This window comes from Physcomitrium patens, chromosome 8 (assembly GCF_059467195.1).
Source record: "Physcomitrium patens ecotype Gransden chromosome 8, ASM5946719v1, whole genome shotgun sequence".
NCBI classification, from domain to species: domain Eukaryota; kingdom Viridiplantae; phylum Streptophyta; class Bryopsida; order Funariales; family Funariaceae; genus Physcomitrium; species Physcomitrium patens.
The window spans coordinates 8661244-8685582 of record NC_143417.1 but is presented as its reverse complement, the minus strand read 5'-3'; the positions used below and the strand labels follow the sequence as shown (position 1 = coordinate 8685582).

The following is a 24339-nucleotide window of genomic DNA, read 5'->3' as shown; positions in this document are numbered from 1 at the left end:
TTAATTTCTATAAGTATTCTTGATTTGCTTTATTTATATTTTCAATGTGTGATTTGTATAATACTTATTGTAATTGGTTGAATTTTATTTTAATTCCATCGTTATATTGTGACCTTACAAAATCATTGTAGGCCTCATCTAATTTTATTCAATCTCTATAATATTATTTTTTCATTGTTTGAGAAGATAATATTTGGTCATACATGGCTTATTTTCTTAAGAAGAAAAATCTAAAATTTTATAAATTCTTTTTCAATATGATTCTTGTATAACATTAATATAAAAAATTATCATTAATAGATGTAGTTATGTTATTTTTTAAAAAAATTATTATTATTATTATTTTGATTTTGTGACTATCAACTTTAGATAGTGTTTCATCTACTAATGCATTTTTTTTTATAATTATTCTTTATAAAATAAATATATTTTTTTCTTATAATTTAATTATTTAAATTATATCAAGGACATGAATCTAAAAAATATTCAAAAGACAATACATTCATGTGTCATTGATAAAACAAGAAAGTAAGAAAAGCAACTATAGATATAAGATAGGAAAAAACTAGAATAACTATTACCAAATATAAAGATATTAGAGACTCTTGATCTAAGATAAGAATACAAGAAAGAAATTGATAAGACTGATGATGGCCTTATTCTTGCTTCCATATATACTAGCTACCAATAAGATCTTATGAAAGCTTTCTAAAGACTACAAGATTTGTGCCCTAAGTATCAAGTAGTAGATTGCTTCCAATAGATCTTTCTAAAAGTAAGAAACTTTTAGGACAAGTTTCAATAGTCATGTGACAATCTATAAAAATCTAAATATCTAATTTGTGTCTAAAAAACTTTCTCAAATTTTTGTAAGGCAGATTTCATCTATCCAATATGTACAACCTATTTTGACTTATTTATATTTATTTTTACTTACATAAGTAACATGGACATTAGTTACAAATTATTAGATTTTTTTTTTTTTTTTTTTTTTTTTTAAATCTATATCTTTTTAGTAATTTTAATAAGTTAATAAATAATCTAGTTGTCTTCTTTAGGAATAAAGATTCTTTTTGGTAATTTACTACTATAGTTATACTTTACATAGTTATACTTTAAAATATGTAATTAATATGGTACTACATATTCAAAAAAGAGTAATATAAAGATATTTTTGGTAATTTACTACTATATAAATTTTGATTTTAAAATACATCACAAATACGCAATGTTTTAGGTTGGAACATTGGCTAGACTTAATTGCCTTTGTGCTTTAGTCTATGTCATTTAAAGAATAACTTCTCACTTGGATGCTCTTGGTAATTATTGATTATATATATTTTTTTGTTTAATTGCTAAATTGCTACTAAAGATTTAAATGCACCAAATATGACATCACTTCAAGAACTTCATCCAAGAATAGCTACTACCCATACCTGTGCTCTGTAGCCTAATTTTTGAAACTTCATGGAGTAAGTCCAAACAACCATTAATGAGTCCCCTCTCAACAATTGTTCGGGTGATATACACCTTGATTCAGGGGCATTGGTTGAGATGACTATCTTAATAGTGAAGTAACTTATTCACCCGAGAATAACAAGACCTGCACCTGGGTAATAACAAAATCCTGTGGCCAGTTTGCATCTTAAAACACTACCAGCAATGTGACCTCTGGTAAGAAAAAACTGCACGGTCAGAAACCTCTCAACCAACCCTACACCCTCAATTAATCCAGATAATTACATGCCACTTTACAAAGGCCATCCCAATTGTTGAGAGATTCCACAAAAACCCCAGTAAAAACAATCACCAAAGCTTCATCAAGCCTTGAAGCTGGAGTGGAGATCCACTTTGTGATGAAAGCGTAGCAGTTTAACAAGTGCTCCAGAGTCGGCAATGAAAACGTCCATTTACAAAACAAGCTGTCAAAGAGAATGTAGTCGCTACATGAAACAATACCAGGGAGTTGGATTAAGATAGGCAAATACATGTTCCTGAGGCTGACAGACTCAAAAGGCTATGGAATCAACTGCCAGGTAACAAGCCACGCATGAATAAAACATTCAGGAAACATTTCGAGGACTTGATCCTAAATACAACACTGAGAAAACGCCAAAGCACGGTGACGACGACCCTAGCATATTCCTGAGACAAATATATTAAGACATGTGTGGTATTAGAAAGAAAAACATGAACAGGAAGATAAAAAATATAAGTCACATTAATGTACAGAAACCAGTGGCGGACATTATTGTTGCCTGGTCTGTCGTCGCCAGAGAGAAACCTCACGAGCGGCACCAAAGCCCCGAGCTTTAATGCTGCCTCGCATTCGTCAAAGTTCATGGCCCGAAGGCTCCAAGGCAGGGGGCACTGGGGGCATCATCTACATGATAGTGGGTTTGGATTCTGGATGTTGTGACGTCACACCAAGGGCAGGACCGAGAGAATGAGTCTTCGATCTAACTTGACTTGCAGCTTCTGTGACCTCTCTAGTCCGTCGAACTCCTCCATCCTCCTACATAAAAAGGAGAAACATGAGTAAGTTCGTTAAGGATCTACCAACGATGGCCAAAAGAACTCTAGGATCATCGAATGCTCACAAAGGAACGTCAATTTCATATTCGGAATAACAAGTACACATACCGGAGCAAGTCCTGTGGGGGAATGGGAGTTATTTTGAGCCCTGTCTAGCCGACGTTTTTGCTGAGCCCAGTTGCGAAACAACTGCTGGATCTGCACAGCATCTGGGTCCCCACTGAATCGGGCAGCTAGAGCGACAGTCTCGTTCAGAGTGACCTACCTACATCCCCACTCCTCGAACACTAGCCTCAAAGCCTCTCGAGCGGACCTTTGTACCCACCGTCTCACGCCCCTCTGATCATAGCGGTGCTATGTAACAGGTTAGACTAAATCCAAGTAAAATCTGCTGCACTTTGCAAAAGTTCCATGCGAGGTAGCTTACCCCCTTAGGAACGTTTTCCTGTGAAGGATATTCAACCCATCCATGATTAGCATTCTGCTGTAAAACATCAGACTTCGCCTGGTTGGCTTCCATCGGTGAAACGTCAAGCTTTCTCCAATTAGAATTCTGCTGCGAAGCAAGAAAGCGCCCCAAGTAAATGTTCTGCTGTAAAATATCAGACCGCCTCCGCTTGACCTTCTGCTTTGAAATATTAGGCAACCTCGGACTGCCATTCTGTTGCGAAACACTAGACCGCGGCTCATACAGCATTGTCGTGAAACGAGCCAATGGTTGCACATTGTGGACGGCATACTGCTGAAGTGCACTGGGTTGCTGCTCGTATGGCGGTATAATGGAGGTAGCCAACGGTAAGGCATTCTCCAACGACGCACCTGAAGATGAACCATCGATCCGCTGCCACTCTTGTCTATTCTGAATTATTTTGCTGAAAAAAGTCTGATAAATCAATGTAAGTATGCATGTCACAGGAAATTTCACTATAAAATTAACTCTTAAGGAACACACGAAAATGTGTCAATAATAATAAAAAGATAATATCATCAAACTTACCTTTAAGTAGTTGCAGATATCTCCACTAGTCACATGCTGGAAGAACTCCAACTTATCAATATACTTGATAGCATTCAGGGCCTTATAAGTGAGGCGTGTGTCTATCATCAGATGAAATAGAAGATCTGGGGTGAGCAACGAACAAATTACATGAATTAGAATACCAGTGACCATTTCTATTGATGAAGAAATTCCTGACCACCACTCCCATCTCCTGCGGGCCAAGTCTCCTCTATAACTACTCAAATAAGTGAGATGCAATTTATAACGCCAATTTAGCGGTAGGGCCACACACTCCCTTAAACTGCCTCTACATTGAAGTCCGTGTAGCTTCAAGTGGGCCTCATCGTTATGCAGTCCCCTTGACAATGGGCTCTGCGACAATGACACATCCTGGCCATTGGCTGGTGATGAATGTACAACTCCCTTCACAGTCCTAGAGGGAGCTGAACCGTTATACTGCTCAGGTGCAACACAAGGATGAACAGGCTTGTTATGCGGTATGGCTAGAGAATTATCAGCAGGGGATAGGACTAAATCACTTTGAAAGACGGGAGTTATATCAACAGGAGATAGGACTAAATCGACTCTCTGGAATGGCCCTCTTCTTCTCCTCCTCCTGTACAAAGAAGACATCTGTATTAAAGTCATGTTCTCAGCAGCCACAACACAATGCAGCTACGACGACTTCAGTCTTACAAATTATATAGAAGAAATTACCACATATTATGACTTAGTTGGTACATATAAGTCTGCATGCTACTGCTAGTGGTCCTATCCTAAGTCACTTGCTGAATAATTTCATCCTTCCTCGGGACAATTGGAGAACCTGCTGAAGTGACGTAAGACTCCTGACACACCAAAACCGTCGAATATGGTGCTATCTTGTTAATGGTATACGTGCAGAATTTAACACGCAATTCTTTGACAAACAAATGGAAGAAAAACCCCACTAAGTCTTGATGTCAAGTTCTAAATTTACAGAACCAAAATTGAATATGACACGTGAATGAATATTTCAAATTAAATCGACCTCCGGATTGACAAGCCAAATAACAATATAACATTAACCTGAAAGTCGTCCCGAACATTGTTCACAAAACATACAATTGAACCATCTCTTGATCTGCAATTGCCGATTTGTTTATATAAAAAAATCATGGTAATAGTGGTAACAATAGTACTAATGGTAGTAATGATAGTAATCATAATAACAAAGATGTCGCAACATTTGAAACACCATCACAAGGTAAATACCAGAAGGCTTTCCACATACCCAAATATTCACAACCTTCTGTTAATAAACCTTTGTGTGCGCATAATTCCAATATTCTTGGCGTTAAGGTAGTAAAATTATTACTATTGTTATTGTTGTTGTTGTTAACCAATAACAAATAAAAATTAAATTAAATGAAAATTCCACCCTGTTTCTTTTCTTGTATCCCATACTAAGTTACGAGTAGAGGCCTGTAAGATGTTTGCAGGTTAACGGGGCTATAGTAATAGACCAGGTATTGCTTCCAAACATAAGTTGAAACCTTGCCAGGGTCATCGTCTTTTACTCACATTCCATGATGCCAACCAACTGCATTACTCACCTCACAAGCGAAGCGTGATTTCCAAGTGTCAGTAAGAACTCCTCCACTCCGCTAAAAGGAAAGTACAAGGGTGGTAGTGAAAGACCTGCACAGTGGACTCAATGTCATCAATGCTTAGACAACAACGTACGACCCCTGCGAAATCAGCAGCAGTTATGCTAAAACCAAAGTTGTCAATAACGCACATTACTACAACTAAGTTTGCACGACTGGTCACACGGGTGGAACATAGCAACACGCCAAGACACACAAATCATGCACATGTCTAAGTGATTATCGACATTGTAAAGCCACTCACCCCGTGTACTTGCACCACCAGTTACAACTAGTAATTCAACATCAGAAATAAGAAGTGAATACCTGAGGTGAGAACGATTATAATATGCTGCAACCCTGCAGGTGGAGAATGACGACGTATCGACCACATCTCTGACAGCAAAACTGCAAGAATGGTGTACAAATTCCCACAGGCTCGGAAGTACCCAAGCAAACCCATTCAAATATTTTCCCTATTTTAAGTCAAAATTATTTTCATGTGTCAATCTAGATGCAACAAAGACCCCACTTTCTAGAATCCGAGAGAATACGCGGCATGCTGAATCACAGTATAACCAAAGATTATTCTCTTCAGACCCTATGCACACCTTTCTCTGCTGATTTCACAACTGAGGATCCATGTCCCCCGAAAACTTCGATGGCATATGGAATCCATGTCTACAAAATACAGGGTATTATTTAGAGCGAACCCAAACAGACATGCAAGGAACCGAGTTCAAAATTGCCACATGAAAATAATGCAATTGATTTCAAATACAATAGTCAAGTCCCAAGATGTACAGAGATCACGTAGAACTTCTTCCACTACCATGAAGACTGTAGTCCCCTGCTTTATGAGTCGCAGACGACCGCTAACGCGTTCATTAGCGCACTCAGCTGGATGCACTGACACGTTATCTTTCACAAATACAACCTGAAACGAATCTGGAACTCCACTTCGAATAGTCGACTTCTTTGCATTTCCTGACAGCCAAGAGCCTTGACCCTGTGAAAGTCTTTAGAGACGTTTGACAACCTGAGTCCTAGACTTTCTCGGTGCCAGTGATATATATATATATATATATATATACATATATATATGTAATTCTGAATTAGAGTCTATCTGACACATTTCCATGTTTCTAGTAGTCTGGACGAAAGCAATTGAGTATGTTGATCAAGCTGAATAACTCTGAACGGGACTCAGTGCGAGACCATAAAATTCACAAAAAAATTCAAGAAACACGTAAAAATAATTGATTTAATCAGTTGCATGGAGTAAGAGCTCCGCCAAACATTACGTATAATCAAACACAAAAGTAGGTCCTTAAAGCGTGGAATTATCTTTAAAATAAGATCAAAGTGTAATAGACAATTATCTAGATTCGAGCTATGTAAATGTTTTTGACGAACTGTAACTTGCTCCAAATAAGAAAAACCACCAGCCTTGCGCTTCACAACAAATAAGGAAACCAGTGATTAGTCTACAGAAAGTTGACAACTGGGGTGCTGGTAAGGTTACTGCGGAATCGATCCACATTAAACTCCAAGAAAATTTCGAGCAGAATCGTCGAGGAAAAGTCGTTTCCTTCAAATGAAATAGCATTTGTTCTACACATAGAATCAACTTCCCCCGAATCGGAATTGCACTAACTACAGCGAAAAGACCGTTGTTCACTCGTTTCGCACGATTGAAGTGATTAGAGCTCAGATGAGGAAGGAGAAACAATGAGTGGTTATAGAGATCAGATCCATAGAAAAGAATCCTCTGCAGCAGCGTAATTGCATTACTCCCTCTGTTGGATCTTAATTCAGGTTGAGAGATTGCATACCAACCTGGAAGGTGCAAAACAAAAAAAACACATGCAGTCGTCACCAATGTTACATAATTATCACGCTAAAATCAGTAAAATTGAATTCCTAACGTACAATTCGCTAAATAAGTGCGTTCAATTCTCCACCAGAGCTCTACGCTCCGTACCGGAAGGCAATGCAGCCCCACTATCGACACCCAAGTTATACAAAGACTATCCTGGAGCACAACATTCAGTCCTAACTTCAACAGTTACAAAGCGTATCAAGCAAACTCTGCGAATGATTTGTCAAATACTGTGAAGTCTGGATGAACCTGGACGTTCTTCAATGGAGTAATTGACTGCAAAGACAGAGTATTTCCGGACTTGCCCGCATCCACCACGCCACTGACATTCATAGCTGGACCAGGTTGTCCCCCCATCCAATCACTTCTAATTCCCGTCCAGAGGGTAAACGGAACAGAACAAATTTCGATCGCAACGAACAAAGCCCAACTAGAGCGTCAACAAATCATCGTTGATCCACATCCTGTATGTCAGATGTCAGCGTTGCAAAACCTTCTTCATTGCTCCAACACATTGATGACAACTACTCGTAATTACTGCAAAACCCTGCTTCTTTCTCAAACGCATTGTAAGACAGCAACCTACCGTACGTCATCTCAATTCAAACAAACTTCTCTTAAGATATACCCCTATGCCGCTCGCAATTACATCATAAAACTTCCTCATGATACTTCACGCGGCAGCTTCAAACTCGAAACTACGTCATCATGATATGGTCACCAGGACCTTCAGATATTGTCCGAAATTAACCACAATTGAAAACAGAGCTTGAAATTCTCTATTAACTTCTATCGAGTCCAATCACCAGCATTCCGAACCATCAAGGTAGCGCAATGGCATGAAACTACCTGAACGAGAGCGAGGACCAAGGGTTTCAGATCTCGGGGAGGCGCCAAAGCCATCGTTACACCGAGACTATTACCTTTGAGATCCAGATGCGAGGGAGATGGATAAGTAACACCCATGCGGAAGTGCAATTGGTAGATTTGAAGATGCACTCACAGTGTTCGCGCCTATTTGCGGAAGACAAAGTTTCCAAATCTGTCGAACTGAGGTGTCGATGAGCGATGGGATGGACCCAGTAACCCTGCTGTTAGAAACGAAGAAGGACCAAGTAATCATAAACTGGAAACACACCATCTGGGACATTGGACACTTGGGTACAAACAATGCCTAATCCCGACTGTGGGTGATCACACCCATGCATCAAGATAGGAATGGTCTAAATTGTTACGAATGCACAACTTGACACGCAGGGCCGGGAGAGGACGGCGAGGAACTATCCGTAGTCCTCCTCGTTGCCCACGTCTCCAGTGGTAGCCGGAGTTGGACGTCAGCGATGGGAATGGACAGCGTAAGCTTAACGTTAGACATCAAGATCCTGAGTGACAAGTATCGTCGCAGCCATTTCATGCGTGGTGACATGAACAGAGATCCGTGACGTTGCTTGATTCATTGCGCTGCTGGCGATGTAGGAATCGCTAAAAAATAGAGTCCTGCTGCAGGGCGATGAGTTCGGCGAGGCTTTGTGAGGACCTGGAGTGACAGCGCGGAACTGTCACAACAATTAGCCATGCTTGCCCCGCTGCAACCCAGTTTGGGCATCATCACGAGAGTGAAAGGGGAGAGAAGGCGTCATCTGGGGCATCTTGTCTATTGTGGTTGTGCTGCTCCTGCAAGGACTGAGTCGCTACGGATCGAAGTTGTCACTGTGCCCACACCTTCGGTGGGGGCGTTGTTGGAGAACATGTAACACCTGCTTGACGGGCTCTCCTCTGATAGTGCATCTTTGCGAAGGGCGAAGCCTCTTTCATGCGGCCTAGACCAACATGCACGATGGCAATCTCACACTTCACGAAGTTGGAGTATGATTATTAGATGCTGCATCTCTACCAACCGTATCTAATTACTTCTCACAAATGCGTCGCAGCTGCAAGGTCTGCAGGTGGTGGGCAGATTGGACGACAGTGCAACAACCAGAAGAATCAGCCTGAGTGGCCTCCGCTTTCTACGCAGTCAGGCTAAGGGATAGTCCAGACCAAGACCAGTAGGGCCCCATGAGGGAAAGATGTAACATGAAGTGGATTTGTGGGGCTATGAATGTCCCATTTATGGATGCCGATAGATTATTTGCGGGAACCTCATGCTCCCTTTTGAAGACAAACGCTAGCTGTATCATTAAAAAAAATACCGGCAGCCGTCAGATTTCCGCTTCTGGGAGCAGCTGCGACTCTAGTGCTGTAATTGAGGAAGACGGACCAACGTTGTTAGAAATATCTTTGAGCCATTTCTCACACTCTCTGCACTGTATGGTACATAGTATCATGGACATCTCCGACGATATATTTGTCAGGTTTAGATAGCATTGACATACAATACACCTCCCGATAGACTTTCGTGCAAACCAGTTCCGGTCCCTCTCTAGTGCCTAAGTCGCTATCTTCACTGCATCACCCGCAAGTCTCATGTCCATCACTGTCAACCATGATTACTCCTACATTTAGGTGATAAAGCCTTCACTACCCAGTATCAAGAGCTGCAGAATCTCAGTAGAATCACCCTGCTGCTGCTCCAAGAGAGAATGCATGTGATGAAAATTTCACTGAGGCCCCGCACCAGCACGAGCCTCCAGGATCACCGAACTGTAAGGATGCAGGTCGTAAACATAACTGCTGACAACCGTTAAACGCACTTTAGATCACTCACGCAATCTGATTCACTAATCTAAAAGTTTTAGTCTTTACAGTGCCCACTTAGCGGTGTTCTAAAACAAGTCAAATCACCGCTACTTAATTTCAGCATGCTGGTTCATCTGTCTTTGGGATAACTTTAGACAGTCAGGTGATTATAAATAAACACAGGCAGTTCAAAGAGACTTGCGAGATGTGTGGCGGCAATTGCATGTAGAAAATGATCACTGCTATCGAACGACTATCATCGGGATAGAGGGAAAGGACCTGGAGGCATCCACTTCGATCTGGAGGGGCTGGCCTTCGACGAGGAAGTTGTCGGGAAAGGGAAGGCTCGTGTCTGCAATCCGAAGCCTGCACACACCACCACCACCACCACCATTACCATCACCAAGTCGCCGAGAAATGCTATCACCATTTGAGTTTCCGTTGAAGGAGGAAGTGGCAGACGTGAGACCAGGGTGCATCAACACATACCAAATCATGTCTGCTGGTGCATCTGGAACCGTCACCATCATGGACACTGGGTGAGGATTGTACGCAATGTACAGGTCGCCAAGAGATTTGTTGGCGTTTGGTTGCATTATATCTGACTGCAGACTGACCGCTAGAATATTGCTGCCAAGGCCACACCACACAATGTTAAGATCCTAGTCACAACGTCTTTCAGCATATGACCACATATACTAGGTCATCATTAAGACATTTGATCACACCTCGTGATGCATTCAAGTCACAGATAGATACACAGAATGTACTGGTTTCGTTGAGCCATCCATCGATGTAGAATCATAGAAACAATCCTACCTCTCTGTACACTCCCAAAGAGGTTGCTCTGGCTTTAAGCCATGCCATGTGAGTCTTTTCAAGTCTAGAAATCCCCTCACCTGTAAAATTCCACAAATAAGCCCTGTTTTGAGAACCATATACATGGTACCATGCTCAAGTAATATGATCTAGGAAAATCTATTAACATGGTGGTGAACCCAGCCATCACACCAAAACTTCTGGTAGTGCGATGTCCGTAGCACCACAACATTAAGTTTCGCAAATGATATGAGCCCTAAATGATCTTCCCATTGCTGCCCAATATACTACGATGGGCAATCAAGATCAAATAAGCCGATGCTAACCTGTAGCAAATCGCTTCGGCGTATGCGCAATGCCAACAGAGATCTAATCAAATGTGTAATTTGCTTCCCAAATTCCGAGTCCATTGCCTCCCATTGAAAACATGTACTGCACCCGCAAACACACATACTTGACATGCTGTCCGTCTTTCCAAGCATAAAGCCAAGTATCTCGTAATTGCAGAATTCAAACAAATATTCGTGGTCAGCGTCGGTTTTAGTACTAGGTTAAGAATTATGTTTTACTCAATCTAGGACTTGAATAGACCAGACAACGCCATTAATTATCCGCAACACACGCTAAGATGTATGAGGGAAAATTTATTATAGGCTCCCTCTTGAACCCACTTGAGAATGCCGACTTGGTGCAAACATCGAAAAACCAAAGGACATTCTGCATGACGCCATCATAAATTAAACTGCGTACCTGTTGTCAACATCCAAGACACCTTCCTTGGTGTTTCCATACTCATCACCCATATTGAGAACAGGAACTCCTTGAGACAAAAACAGCGTTGTGAGGAAGTTGCGAACCTGGTCACAACACATATGATCTGCTTAGAATAAGTGCTTGACCTTCTAATACTGAACGTTCAAATGTTTCGCTGCAACACAACTCTTTTCCTGGAAGAAAATAACCATACAGTGACATGTTTCACAACCACACATGCTTGAGAAAATCATGTACAAAGGGAATTAAAGAGTTTCCACAATAAATCATGAGAGAATTCATAACCATGATACAGGTAATTTCTATGAGTTGGAGATGACATTCACCTGTTTCACTCGTATTTCGATAACCAAGGGATCATCTGTAGGGCCTTCATGCCCACAATTCCAACTGCACCCATCAAACCCACATACTCATTCAACAGGTAAAAGTGTATTACTAGAACAAGAAAGATACATCAGGTTCCTTAACTCCAGTCTTTTGTTGAGGCTTCAGCAACAGCTGCTACACCCCCCTAAAAGCAATATCTATGTATCCTCCCAAAACTTTTCGCGCATTTGCTTTCACCTGCACTAGTGTAACCTAAGAGAGCTGCATGGTGTTAAAATCATAGGGCATGTACACATACCTATACTCGCTGATATCCCCCTCCTCATCGCTGTCACAGGACATAAAAAATAAACAAATCAATGTTGCAAATCAAAAATTTGACGACGAACACATTGAAATCAAAATTTCAACATTCGCATTCTGATTTATCAGGAGGATAACCAGACATGTACCTGTAGCTCACCAAATCAGTGAGTGTGAAGCCATATGGGGATGTTATGTGGTTAAGTGAATACTGGGTCCCTCGACCATCTGCAAATAAATCACCACTGCCAGATGTAGCAGCATACCAAATTCAGTTTCGGCAATAGCAAAGCATGTCTCAGCATTTTGTTTCAAGCGGTTGTAGAGATTAGATGGACCTGTAGTATACTATAAAACCAAAGAGGACTACAGAGGGGACACGGCATGTCTCCACACTACTCATCCACAGTTGGCCTACGTTACTCGCATCTCTAAAAAAAAATGTTGCTTAAGCCTCGATTACATCAATTCCATAGCACATCCATATCCATATCCTGATTCATCAAAGCATGATGTTGCACATTTCCCTACACTAGTTTATACAGCTTCTTCCCTTAAACATTGCGTCTACAGAAATCGAACGACGATTCACCTGCCACAAAGACGCGTCGCAAAACTACTCAGCTGATCAGGCTCTCCCCGCAGAAAACGACGCACATCAATCTTGTATTGCGTGTTCCACTCACACCACCTTTTCCAGTGTGGAAATGTCACATCCTGTCACAGTTACACCCCGGATGTTATGAATCTAAACGTTGTGTACAGTACTCAAGTTCTGGATATGCTTGACGCAAGCCTTTACGCTTGCATGCCTTATCGGGATCGGTTAAAATCCTGCAAAAGCTCCCTCTTAACATTTATATCAATAGTCCTCTGCATGTCAGTGCTAGCCCTTTCTGTATGAAGGAACATGTTCATTTGCGTTCACTACTCGATGTTCAAGTAGCATAGTCTTGAACATCGAGTAGTGAACACAAATGAACACGTCCTCTATACTGAAAGGATATGATCACCTCTTTCAACTCTGTACAGCTCTAGCAATTTCTAGCGTTATGCTTAATCATTCAATTCACCATGGAAAACCGCCAAATTCGATTTCTCTCAATTGAAAAATAATAAAATCCCATTTAGGGGCAGTGAAGATAATGGTGAAGCATTATAGAAACGACTACCACCTGTAAGCTCTTATCTTTGCTGATCCTAAAGATAACCATCAGCACAAAATCCGAAACAAGAGCGAGGTGTGTACCTTCCAAACCCCATTAATTGGTGAACACAGATCAGCGATGAGCTTCACGTTGGCAAGCACAGAGTCAAATGAAATAGACTCTACCAACATAGGTCTGCTGAGGCCTTGACCATGAGGTCCTGTAATGAGGCATGCAGCGTTTTTGAAGCAGAAGCCATCTATGTGAAATTCATCCACAATATACTGGAGACTGTCCATGATCTGCATCCATATGTATCCAATGTATCCAATGTATCCCTTCACAATTATACACTCCTCATACGCTATTCCACAAAATACTTAGTAGCTACTTCATGGTAACTGTTGGTACTCTACTCTATACAAAGACAAAACCAAAATATTGACATCTGCTGGATCCAGGTACAGAAAATTCACAACAAGCTAGTGATGAAAGCAACTTACAAGCTTTTGAACGGTTGGATGGTTGCAATTAAAGGAATTTTCTGTCCCATAATCAGATTTGGCAACTCTGCATCAGCCAAGTTTATAATGAAACAATTAAATAAATAACAGAGATTACTCTCACGCAACGAGAATCTTCAAATGGAATTAAAATAATGCTACTGAAACTAAAGAAAGACTGCAAGGTTCAAATAAACCTACACGCCAAATTTATCGCAAATGTAGTAGGTCGCGTTGTCAATGCCACGGAACGATGTTGGTTTAGGCCCATCATCCCCATTCTCTGCTGTGTGACTGTACACTACATCCAGTATCACCTAAACACAGCCATCAAAAGGCCACATCTCAAACATCAAAAACCGGATACTAAAGTTGAAGTAAATCATATGTAAGTTCCTACAAAAAATGGAATAAGTTGCACAATGATCTTTACTAAACTTTAAACATCTCTTAAGATTCTTACATTCTACATGAGACAATCGGCCAAGTTCCTGCATAATAGTTGGTTAACATGGCAACATTCGCTTGCTAACGTATCTGCCTAGCGTTAATAACTAATACCTCTATGCCATTTCGGTGAAGTTCTTTCACCAATTTCTTCAGAGCAAAGCTTGCCGATCGACTGTCGCCGGAAGAGCCATAGCAACTCATCACTGAAAAGAAGCTGAGGAATTCGCCACAGCAACACACCTTCTGTATTATTGATCTTTCAACGTATAGAAAACTAGACGGTACAGAAGCTGTAACAAAAACTTTGCATGCTAACCACAACCAACAAATAGGGCACAGTTGGCATCCAACAACAAGCGATGATCAGTGTCGTAAATCACAAAACAGCTCGCATCCTCATCTCGCAAAAACCATCATTGTGGATAAGAAAATACCTAATTGGATAGTAGCATCCCTTGGATTCATCCCATGCAAAAATCGGTTGCAAAATTACAGCGTTGACTCCTGCAAATTACGGTGGTAAGGAATTCCAGGAAAAACCGAAGTCCAAACCCCAGGCAGGTAACAATATGGAACTAGACTCATAGAATTATACGAGTTTCAATAATTCTAGTTTTCTTCCAGAACATTGAAGAAGACTGATCTAAAAGCATACTGCACTTTCAAAATACAAGAGATTAGATACCGTTCATGGATGCAAAGGGACGCACCCAGGCTTCGCAAGTAAGGAATCTTCTCTAGTACTCCCAGAAAAGTACCACGGGAGGTTTCATCAACATTTTCTGCTTCACCTGTAAAGGTTCCCACATGCAGTCGATATGCCACCAAAGTCTCCAAAGGAATTCTGCTACAAAAGTTCATGGTCAATAATAACAACCACAACCGCATGGTCAACACAAATAACTAACAAACTTGGTCTTGAAAATGAAGGTGGTGGAGTAGTCAGAAAAGATGAACAAAAGGAGTGTCTAAGAAGGAATCACCGAGGAGGTGCGTCACCCTCCCAATCGAATGGTACACCACCTTTGAGAAGCCAACCAAGCACGGGAGCAGGCGATGGAAGCTCTTCTGTTAACATGAAAAGAGAAGGTTCTAAGATCCATCAGAATGGATTAAATGACTAAGTTAACAACCACCAGACCAAGGTCTCCCAAGAAGGTTAACAATAACACATGGAATTCAAAAGAGGAGCAACACAATTTGACCTTGCCCTGGAACGTGGGGAGCAATGAACTTCGCATATGGATCGAGAAGAACATTTCGAGCATGAAAACGACCACCGCTTTCCCACCCCACTTGCCCCTGCACCAGATGACTCTTAATTTCAGCATGCAAGGCAATAATACTATGAGGCTGGTATGTGTGCACTAACTTCCCACATACAGAGAGGTTCTCCAAATAGAAATGATTGGAAAAGGTTGCAATGAATGAAATGCTATCGAACTGTTGGCAACCTCACAACATATTCATCATATCATGCGAGGTTACTAAACTTCTACTTCCGTGAAACATGTGAAAAGAGTGGAGTCGAATGTCCACGTACCTTACAGCGATAGCCATACCGTATGTAGGATCCCACGCTCTCAAGCTCAATATGCCACACATAACCAGTCCGATGTACAGACGGATACAAATCTATTTCGAGCTGTGGAGTACAAGAAGGAAAGACGTTATCCTTCGCCCTACATTACATGCTAGATTGTTTTCAGCATCGAGCTGCAAAGAGGAATTTGACTGATCTCTCAAAAAAGGTAACGAGAAGGAAGCGCTACTTACACTAGGTTCAATGGCGTCTGCTTCGTACAGGCACAGAACAACATTCTCCGCATGCAAGGAGTAAAGTGCAAAATTAACAGATCCGTCTTTCCCCCACGTCACCCCAAGAGGATCAGGCCGACCCCTCCTCATTCCGACAGGAATACAGAAATTGGAACCCTGATTTCCTCTGCTCACAAACACACATAGAGTACCCTTGAGGAAGTTGAGCCACTACAAGTCGCATCTGATCTCAAGGCCTGCAGACCCTCATTCATGTCAAGGGCTTCAGCAGTATGAAAACAATTACTAACTAAAAGCAGATGCCTCTAAGTTATGAAGATCCAACAAAGGGCAACCTTGATTCACCTGATCCACAAATTTTCCTCTTCTTCTGTGGTTGGCGGTTGAAGAAGTACAAAATTCACAAAAAATGGAGCCATTGCCGCATCCAAAGTCAAGCTCAGTGTCTGGTTGCCCTGAGAGCCTACCACAAATGGCGTTTGCATAGCTTCAATCCTGTCCATCACGGGCGTAAATTTAAGATAGGGTGCAGCACAAACATCTACAAAGATGCGCCTTTACTTTATAGGCACCCATGACGCCAAACTGAGGCTTTCCGGCCCCGCTTCTCTGTGACAGTACGTAGTAAAGAATGAACTTAGAACTTGGTAACGGTCATAATCTCGCTCTTGAACTCAAGCCTGATTAGAAACTTCACAATGGGACCGATCGACCAACAGACATTGCCTCTACACAATCGTTGCTTGCCACGCCGCTGACTTCTTTCCACGACATCCGCCGACCAGTGATTCAAGAGTGACGAAAGAATCGTAGAAAATAACAAATGGTGGAGGGTTGGGGCAATTTATATCATAATAGCTCGCACGGCAAAACGATCAAAATAACGAGATGGACAGGTTAGATATGTACACCCCATCCATGATGACAGTCGTACCGCCGGGAGCTTCATCTGGCTCCAGTAGAACCCACTCCGTTGAGTCTGATCGGAAGAGCCCCTGCCATCCATCGAAGAATACACAGTGTTCCCAGATAACTCAGTCAGAGCAACGTTCGGAATCAAAGAGGATGAGAGAGGAAGCGAAGGTCGTCAGACAGGACATGCTTACCCAATGCAATTTGAGAGGCTCATTCGATTTGGGAAACATATCGCCAGTGTTGACGACAATGTCTATAACGAAATGGTCGGCGCCCTCTTTGCTCACGGCAACCTCCACCTGCACACGTATACAAACATGTGCAATAATTTTATCCAACTGCACAATTCATGGCCCAATTCACACTCTCTGAGATCATCCGAAAATCCCCAATAGCACAGGAGTGACGTGAGCTAGTTGAAGCACCTTGCAATGAGGCTGAGCGTGGAACAAAAACTTCTGCAATTGAGGTTGGCGAGCCTGAGGGGGAAGCGGAGGTGGCGCGGCAAGCATGATGTCGTCGTCATCGTGGCGAAATCGAAATTCCTGGGAGTGGGCTTGCACGAAGGAATCCCAAAGGTGGGTGTCGGAATCCGAGCGGGGAGCGGATGGGGCAGCAGAAGTGGGAGTGGGCAGAGTGGAGTCATCGGGGAGAGCGCAGCAACGGAGGAGATCATAGGAAAAGGGATGACAGAGAGGGATGCGGGTAGGGAATGCGAACGAGGACGAGGACGAGAGCAATGGAGCTGGCTTGAAGAGAGGAAGAGGCAGGGAGTGGGCGGATGGGGAGGCAGAGACTGAAGCGAGGGAGAGAGAAAAAGCAGGGGGCCGTAGGAGAGTCCCCATAGCTATGTCTTTCATTTCCTGCGGCGACAAAAATGTCGACGACGAAGACAACAGCAACGACGACGACAACAACAACAACAACAAATGCAATCACCCACGACAACAACGCATCACCGAATACCCACCGCCTTCACCTCGCAAGGCAAGGTCGGATTTGTTCTTCGCCTGAGCTTGGGGCCCTCCCGTAGAACCTCTCTCTCATCGCTGTCTACGAACTCATTCTGTGTTAGAACCGCTCTTGTTTCTTCAGTGCTGTGAACCCTGACAAGAGTTATTCAACGAGTTCTTAATTAGTCTAAGGGATTAGGAGTAAGTTTCGAAGTAGTTCGAAAGCTTTTTGGGCTGGGATAAAATTAAAAGTTCGTATTCGAAAAATGTGTGAAAGTAGAAGTGTGTGTGGATGCAAATTGAAAAGTAAATTTTGAAATAATTGTGGAGGGGTATTCATACTGCCAAATCCACTCGTCTAAAATGTTTTCAATTGTTGGTGATAACAAGTGCTCCAAATTTAAATGTCTCCCCTGCTGCAAAATCCCTAAATCACATAATTATTGCATTGATACTAATTATGGATTCTTCAATACCATGAAAACCATTACGTTGTCTGGAAGCATGAGGAGTTCAGACCAAATATTGCTCATAGATGATTTAATGATGTTGATAACTCTTCCATTTCAGTATTGATTCACACTCAACCCCACGTCCTCCCATTCTCGTTAGAGTACTCTGTTGAATTTTCCACCAGGTAAGAGGGCCATGAATTATAAGTAGGACAGGGACCCAATTCATCTCTTCTTTGTTCAATTTATGTTGCTCCTTTCATCTTCGTCGATGTCACTAGAAAACAGCATCCATGAATAGGAATTGTTATGAAACAATGACAATAGGGAGTGATTAAAAAGAAATAGATGTGGAGCAAGAGAGATGATAAACTGAGGGAGAAATCGCACCTCGAAAAACAAAAGGAAACAGCACAGGGCATCAGAGGGGTGTTGGTGGAGGTTATTGTAGGATATGCAGAGGAAGGACGAGAAAGTTGACATCAAGAACCAAAAACAATACTTCTACATTATCATTTTCGACTTTGAATATCACATGTTATCACAATTATACTTGTGTTTTTGGGATTTGTTCAATACTAAGGCTGCAGCAACACTTACGCCAGTATTAGCCACATCGGTTAATATTGTTGAATTCAAACATTTCACCACTAATGAACCTGCACAAAGTCATTAATTTACATTTTGCTACAGCTTACATGAACATCTATTCTTTCACTTCATTTTGAAGTTGAGCTGCCCCTACTCATCACCTAGCGACCTTCCTGTCAGGTGCAACATGCACACACTTCAGATAGAAAGATTAAATGGCACTTGTAACTGGATGTTCATACAAAATCGTCCAAGGGGGTAAGTTGTGATAATTCGTTTTATGCACAGTATGTCCACTACCCTATGTTTCGCAAACAACTGCCAAAGGCATGGGAAATGCAGGAGTACTATGAGATAGATCATCAAGGAAACCGTGCCATAAGAGTACAAAGGTACCTACATTCAACCCAAACCATTGCTAACGTCGTCTCCAATTGCTAGAGTGTTCTCCCAACAAACGTTGCTCTCGAGTCTTAACACTCAAAACAAAAGCACCTGCAAAAATCAATGCAATGCTTTAACTAAAACATGATTTATACCTCTAAATCTCATTGTATCTCAGAAAGTGAAACAGAGACAACTCCTCGGGTTGAGGGATACATCCCAGTCATGTTCAGGCTGAAAGTAAAATTGTGCATGAGGAAGGTGCTGAAGTATGACACAAATCACGAGCATATATCGTATAACGCTTAAATAATAAGTTCTGTTCCATAAGAGACGGTAAAAGAACAAAACTGACGGAGTACCTGAATGGCCATAGACCCTTAGTCAACTCTTCCCTCTTGTTGTGGAGCCTGCTGTTCTTGTAACTGCTGCAGCAAAGCTTGCTTTGCATCCTCTGGCAATGCATTGAACATGAAAACAGACTTGTCTCCAATGTCGTCCTTGATGGGTTGAGTGAACTTGCGAGATGCGAAGACTGCGAAGAGAGCCATCCATGCCGCTAGAAGACCCAGCTGTACCTCGTCATCCATCAATCCTGACTGCAGGGTGTGTTCCATCAGCACTTGCTAGGAAATAAAACATCATTGCGGCACTTGACCGACTAAACTTTCTACAGAGCACGAGTGCTCAGCACTCTGAGGACAACCCACTAGGCCAGAAAATGAATTGTTAGCGGAGACTAGCATTTTAAAACCGGGTGAGCGCGTGAATCAACGCAAGCTTGAAAAAGCACGAACATGCTTTGCCTTCAGAACTAGTACCAAACAGCCACCCTTCAGATATGAAACTCAGACCACCCGCTCTCTTACAAAGAGAGCCGTAGTTTTAAGAAGCATGTATTAAAGACGCGAAGAAGTTTAAGTTCTCAAATGATTTCATCTCAGAGCCCATGCTTCTGTGACTCAACAAGAAAATTAGTTACAAGCAATACCTCCTCTGAATCCAAAAGGCACAAAACTGCACTAAACCTAGCATATGATACCCTAACTAAACTCCATCCAGGATCCGAAAATCAAAGACTCTGCTCATTAATGACATACACATTTGACCAGCCCGACATTGAATGTTCAAAGGCATTTAAGCATGACACGCCTATTGCGCCCACATTTAAGAGTATGTGAAAGACGCGCAGGAAACTTACAAGGCGACCGAGCAGCACCGAAGGGATGACAAAGAACAGAGCAGCCGCCTCTAACTTGCCATAACAAAGCCCTGCATTTTGCGTCAAAGGTATAAGATCCTGGTGAATGGTGCACTAGCATCAAGAGAGCGTTACAACCAACGAGCGCAGCGTCACATCTCTGAACGCTCGTTGGTCGTAACAAACAAACAAACAAATAAAACCTAAAGAAAAAGTTTCCTTTACACCATGACTTGAGCAGAGGCAGCATGCTCTACCTGCGCTAGAACAGATAACGAAGTTATGCTGTAACCACAACTGTCACCCCAATTCGATAAGGAAGTTTTTTTTCAAGAAGGATAGGTAACTTGCCTTCCTTAAAAACAAGTCCAGTCAAGGATGCAAAGAGTGGCCCAACAGCCCATATCGCTGGAGGATTATTCAGCACAAATTCCACTAATCCTTGATTCACAGGTGCAGCAAAGTTGACTGCAATACCCAGAGAGCCCAACACTCCAACTGCCCATAACGCTTGAAGTGTTCGCTTGATAGGGGTAACATAGATATGAATCAGGAAGAGCGACGCACCAAGCCCCCCCGCCCCAATTACGAACAATGGATCGTACAAGCTTTGTATCAAACTTTTCACAGCGTTGTCGTCGGGAAGTAGTGCAGTAGACGCAGCTACAAATTCACATCACTCATAGTTAAAAAAGGAAAAAGGAAAAAGATGACACCTAGTCATGAATGAAATGAACCATATGGCACGTTGACAGCTGATTTTCGTGGATAACAATGCTCGCAGAACGAATAGAGTATAGTTCTGTTCTACATCAAAAGACAGGTAGTAGAAATCTAAGCTACCTGCTACGAATGTTGTGGCCGCTGTCACTAAGCCTGCTCTGTACAGCACCACCTGCAAATTCACGACAGATTATAATTATCACTTAACACAGCACCAAAAGAATCTGCCATTGCATCTGAATGCAAAAGACCGGTGCTCCTCCAATTCATTCCTTCAATACATGTGAACATCTCACGCAGCAACTCAATACAATCCATTAGCATCTCAAGACAGCCACCCTTGGAGCACCCAGGGGAGTGCGGGTAAAGAAAATTGAGCACAACCAAGGCAAGTGGCATCCAGACACTACACGAAGAGGCCAGCACGAGAAAGGATGGACCAAGGAGAGAGAGCGCACCTCGCGAACGTCGGCAGAATCCACAGACCAGGGCCCATAAACGCCGCGGTAAACCTCCGGGGAGGAAGGAGGAGAGGAGGATGAAGAATTGGAGGCACGAATCCCCGTGAAGGAACGGTGAGCATGGCGAGAAGGGGACACAGAAGAAGAAGGTTTGAAGCGAGAGAGAGACAGCGAGAAGCTGAGGCGATGCGACGACGCCACCATCACCACAGGGGACAAAGCGCAGCACGAGAGTGCCATCGCCATAGCCATCGCGGTATCTAGCAACCCGAGCTCTTCAACCCTGCTTGCTTGCTTGCTTCCCCTTGCACCTTGCAGAGAGAGTGGAATTGGCTTTGGATTCTTCTACTACTGCTACTTTCTTCTTGGTCGGTGAGTAGCTCGCTCTCGTCGACGCAGCTGCGGCACACAAAAGCAATTCCACAACCTCGCCAAAGCAATCGCCATCGTAGTCCCGTAAAAAGTAAAAGTAAAAGTAAAAGCAGCGCTAGGAGAAGGGCTCTAGGGTCGCATTCACACAGGGAAGTGTGTGAACTCCCCTTGTGCTGGAAATAGTCTCATTGGATATTACAAGTAAATTCTGTCGAAAAGTTTTGTTTTAAAATGGGCGTCATATACTACCATCTATGTCAGTGATGTTTATTCATGAAAACCTAAAATAAGTAAATGGATTCCCATGCATAGAAGTTAAAGTTTATGTTATGTTTTCCCCATTGTATAAATGAATCTACATATATTAAGGTTTATGTTTATTTTTTATGATTTCTTTTTTTCTTTCTTCTTTTGTGTGTGAAATTGAGTGTTGAATGCGGCTCCTGTTCATCATGAGTAAATGAAATTATGATTTATTTTTAAATTTTATTTTCAAGAATAAATTTTATTTGTAATTTTATTTAAATTTATTTAGATTCACAAACTTAGTTTGGTTTTGATTGTAGTGCTCATCACAAATGATCAACTCTGAGTAAAATATCTGTTTTAATGCCTAATTCGGATGTCTTTTTTGTGTGAAATTATTGTATGTTACATTTGAAAATGAAATTCTTCATGTAGGTGAAAATGTTTTTTTAATTTATATTAGGTTATTAATTAATCTTTTGAAAAAATGGACATACAATTATTATCACACTTATGAGCATATACACAACCAGTACATGAGTAAATAATTTTCCACTTAGAAGCTCACTTTTAAATGCTATGGTTTGAAAGCCTGATTAAGGTCTCCCTGTTGGTGAAGAAAAGCTCTTCTTTGGAAGCCTTGGTTTGTGGATACAATGTAAAGTAATATGTCAACCCATATCTTGATTATATATATATATATATATATATATACATACAAAAAATCTTGATTTTTATTTTTTGTAGTTATTTTAAGCATTTCGAACATGACTTCTTAAATTTTTCTATAAACTACTTCTTCTTCTATTTTTTCTTTTTTGAAAAAAATGATGTTCATTAATAATTAAAAAAAATAAAAAAACTAAAGTCTTTATTGGTTACTTGGTAGAGAATATAAAGAATGACAATCTCTACTAGAAAAAACTCAATCTACTTATACAAAAATCATTGCTCTTGCTATATATTAGTAAAATCATCTACTATTATTTGATTTTTTTTGCACCATACTTAACAAAGTAGTTAAGGATATGGTTCTTCCTAGCCATCCCAGTATATATTATATTAGACCATGCTAAATTTTAGACTCGGCTAAAATTATAGAGAATATTATTGAAAATAATCTTACACTTAGTGCACCAAATTTCCCAAAAGATTGTACTTTGTAAAATATCCTTAACAAGACTAGAAAATTGTTTGTGGGAGAATATAATTTGGCTATGCAAGAACCAGGTGGTATTCTTGATAGGATCTCTTTTCACAATATCGTGGATGGCATATCCTTGGTCTTTCAAATAAGTTCAAAAAATTGCCAAATAAGTCATGCCAATCTACACTTACAAAGGTAGTACTCTATGATTTCTGTAATTTTTTGATGGTAGCTCTTACATTTGCTAGAATGGCTCACGATTACACTTTGTTTTTTAATAGGTAGGCCTCGAAAATTAATTTGCTATAGAAAATGTTGAAGTTTGCTTAATTTTTAAGAATCCTAGATGAATTTTAATGATGTGTTGGTTTCTTTGTTAAATAGTTTAAGATACTTCTACTTAAATTAGAGATGAGTGTTGGCAAATTAATCCATTTTCAAGATGTGATAGTCTAATTTGGTGGAGTAATTAAGAAACTTAATACAAAAGAGAGATGGTAAATTTTTCTATTTATATTCTTATAGATCAAATGATAAATAGTAAATACGATCTATTATCCAAACAACTTTTTTATATTTTGATTCCTTGTTGACCATGGTGGCATAGAGATTACCACATGATATAATAACTTAGATTTGTATGAGATCCAAGCCAAAAGTGTGTATTAGTAGTATTGTCATATTACTTGAAGCATTGTTTGAGATTGCATCAAGCACCTAATTGTAGAAGGTAGAATAGAAATTGTAATAACAAAATCATAATTCTAATAGAATATTAAATAAAATCTAATTAAATCTTAATAATAATAAAAAAACTTTAATCAAATTTTTAAAAAATATTAAAGAAATTACAAAAGAAATAATAAAAAATCTTAAAAGAGTTGAAAGATAATCCACAATAAATCTTAAGAGAATCCTTAAGAAGCCTTAAAAAATATTAAAATAATCAAAATATATCTTAAATAAATCTCAAATAAGTTCTAATTTAACTTCAGTTAAAATTCTAAATCTTAAACCTTAAATCAAACCCTAATCAAATCCTAAACCAAATTATACTCAAATCC

At 40.8% G+C, this 24339-nt stretch overlaps 3 protein-coding genes and 1 long non-coding RNA gene across 7 annotated transcripts; all 4 read right to left on the bottom strand.

Annotated features, from left to right (window-relative positions):
- Window positions 1–2146: 2146 nt before the first annotated feature.
- LOC112285647 (uncharacterized) lies at window positions 2147–6304 on the bottom strand. The gene is made up of 9 exons (XM_090252778.1): window positions 6297–6304; window positions 5996–6182; window positions 5775–5844; window positions 5491–5571; window positions 5131–5215; window positions 3533–4151; window positions 2963–3418; window positions 2644–2733; window positions 2147–2515 (listed from the first exon to the last, which is right to left on the bottom strand). The coding sequence occupies exons 1-9, from the start codon at window positions 6302–6304 to the stop codon at window positions 2384–2386; spliced, it is 1728 nt and encodes a 575-aa protein (XP_090108904.1). The 3' UTR covers window positions 2147–2383.
- A 184-nt stretch (window positions 6305–6488) lies between these two features.
- Window positions 6489–7509, bottom strand: LOC149988452 (uncharacterized). Its single transcript, XR_016504460.1, has 2 exons — window positions 7295–7509; window positions 6489–7002 (listed from the first exon to the last, which is right to left on the bottom strand). It is a non-coding gene; the product is annotated as an uncharacterized LOC149988452 (long non-coding RNA).
- A 1850-nt stretch (window positions 7510–9359) lies between these two features.
- Window positions 9360–17844, bottom strand: LOC112285646 (isoamylase 2, chloroplastic). 2 transcript variants are annotated; one of them, XR_002970759.2, is made up of 24 exons: window positions 17171–17756; window positions 16937–17044; window positions 16740–16825; window positions 16176–16325; window positions 15828–15996; window positions 15595–15696; window positions 15257–15353; window positions 15035–15119; window positions 14762–14895; window positions 14486–14555; window positions 14163–14265; window positions 13803–13918; window positions 13602–13668; window positions 13200–13400; window positions 12543–12667; window positions 12100–12195; window positions 11946–11975; window positions 11644–11707; window positions 11294–11420; window positions 10870–10975; window positions 10544–10623; window positions 10214–10354; window positions 10004–10090; window positions 9360–9715 (listed from the first exon to the last, which is right to left on the bottom strand). XR_002970759.2 is itself a non-coding variant. In XM_024526615.3 (24 exons), exons 1-24 carry the CDS (start codon window positions 17603–17605, stop codon window positions 9646–9648), a joined length of 2829 nt encoding a protein of 942 aa, XP_024382383.1. In that variant the 5' UTR covers window positions 17606–17844; the 3' UTR covers window positions 9360–9645. The 2 variants fall into 2 exon arrangements, 1 of the variants encoding a protein (XP_024382383.1); XM_024526615.3 differs by having other exon boundaries at window positions 11294–11400; window positions 17171–17844.
- A 782-nt stretch (window positions 17845–18626) lies between these two features.
- LOC112285648 (uncharacterized) lies at window positions 18627–21831 on the bottom strand. Of its 3 annotated transcripts, none has more exons than XR_002970761.3 (7): window positions 21508–21831; window positions 21170–21221; window positions 20678–20989; window positions 20327–20397; window positions 19488–19724; window positions 19142–19236; window positions 18627–18914 (listed from the first exon to the last, which is right to left on the bottom strand). XR_002970761.3 is itself a non-coding variant. In XM_024526623.3 (6 exons), the coding sequence occupies exons 1-5, from the start codon at window positions 21760–21762 to the stop codon at window positions 19506–19508; spliced, it is 909 nt and encodes a 302-aa protein (XP_024382391.1). In that variant the 5' UTR covers window positions 21763–21831; the 3' UTR covers window positions 19072–19236; window positions 19488–19505. The 3 variants fall into 3 exon arrangements, 1 of the variants encoding a protein (XP_024382391.1); XR_002970762.3 differs by having other exon boundaries at window positions 18627–18910; XM_024526623.3 differs by lacking the exon at window positions 18627–18914 and having other exon boundaries at window positions 19072–19236.
- Between the last annotated feature and the right edge of the window lie 2508 nt (window positions 21832–24339).

Excerpts from the sequence above, each read along its gene's own strand:
- LOC112285647 (XM_090252778.1), bottom strand. Across the intron at positions 5,216-5,490 it reads TATAATCGTTCTCACCTCAG|GTCTTTCACTACCACCCTTG; the intron begins GTATTCACTTCT and ends TCCACTGTGCAG. Across the intron at positions 2,734-2,962 it reads AGGAAAACGTTCCTAAGGGG|ATCCAGCAGTTGTTTCGCAA; the intron begins GTAAGCTACCTC and ends GATGCTGTGCAG.
- LOC112285646 (XM_024526615.3), bottom strand. The coding sequence starts at position 17,605 with ATGAAAGACATAGCTATGGGGACTCTCCTACGGCCCCCTGCTTTTTCT. Across the intron at positions 16,326-16,739 it reads ACTGTCATCATGGATGGGGT|GATTGAAGCTATGCAAACGC; the intron begins GTACATATCTAA and ends CGTGATGGACAG. Across the intron at positions 15,354-15,594 it reads GGTATGGCTATCGCTGTAAG|GGGCAAGTGGGGTGGGAAAG; the intron begins GTACGTGGACAT and ends CATCTGGTGCAG.
- LOC112285648 (XM_024526623.3), bottom strand. The coding sequence starts at position 21,762 with ATGGCTATGGCGATGGCACTCTCGTGCTGCGCTTTGTCCCCTGTGGTG. Across the intron at positions 21,222-21,507 it reads ATTCTGCCGACGTTCGCGAG|GTGGTGCTGTACAGAGCAGG; the intron begins GTGCGCTCTCTC and ends GTGAATTTGCAG. Across the intron at positions 19,725-20,326 it reads CGGTGCTGCTCGGTCGCCTT|TCAGGATTGATGGATGACGA; the intron begins GTAAGTTTCCTG and ends CACACCCTGCAG.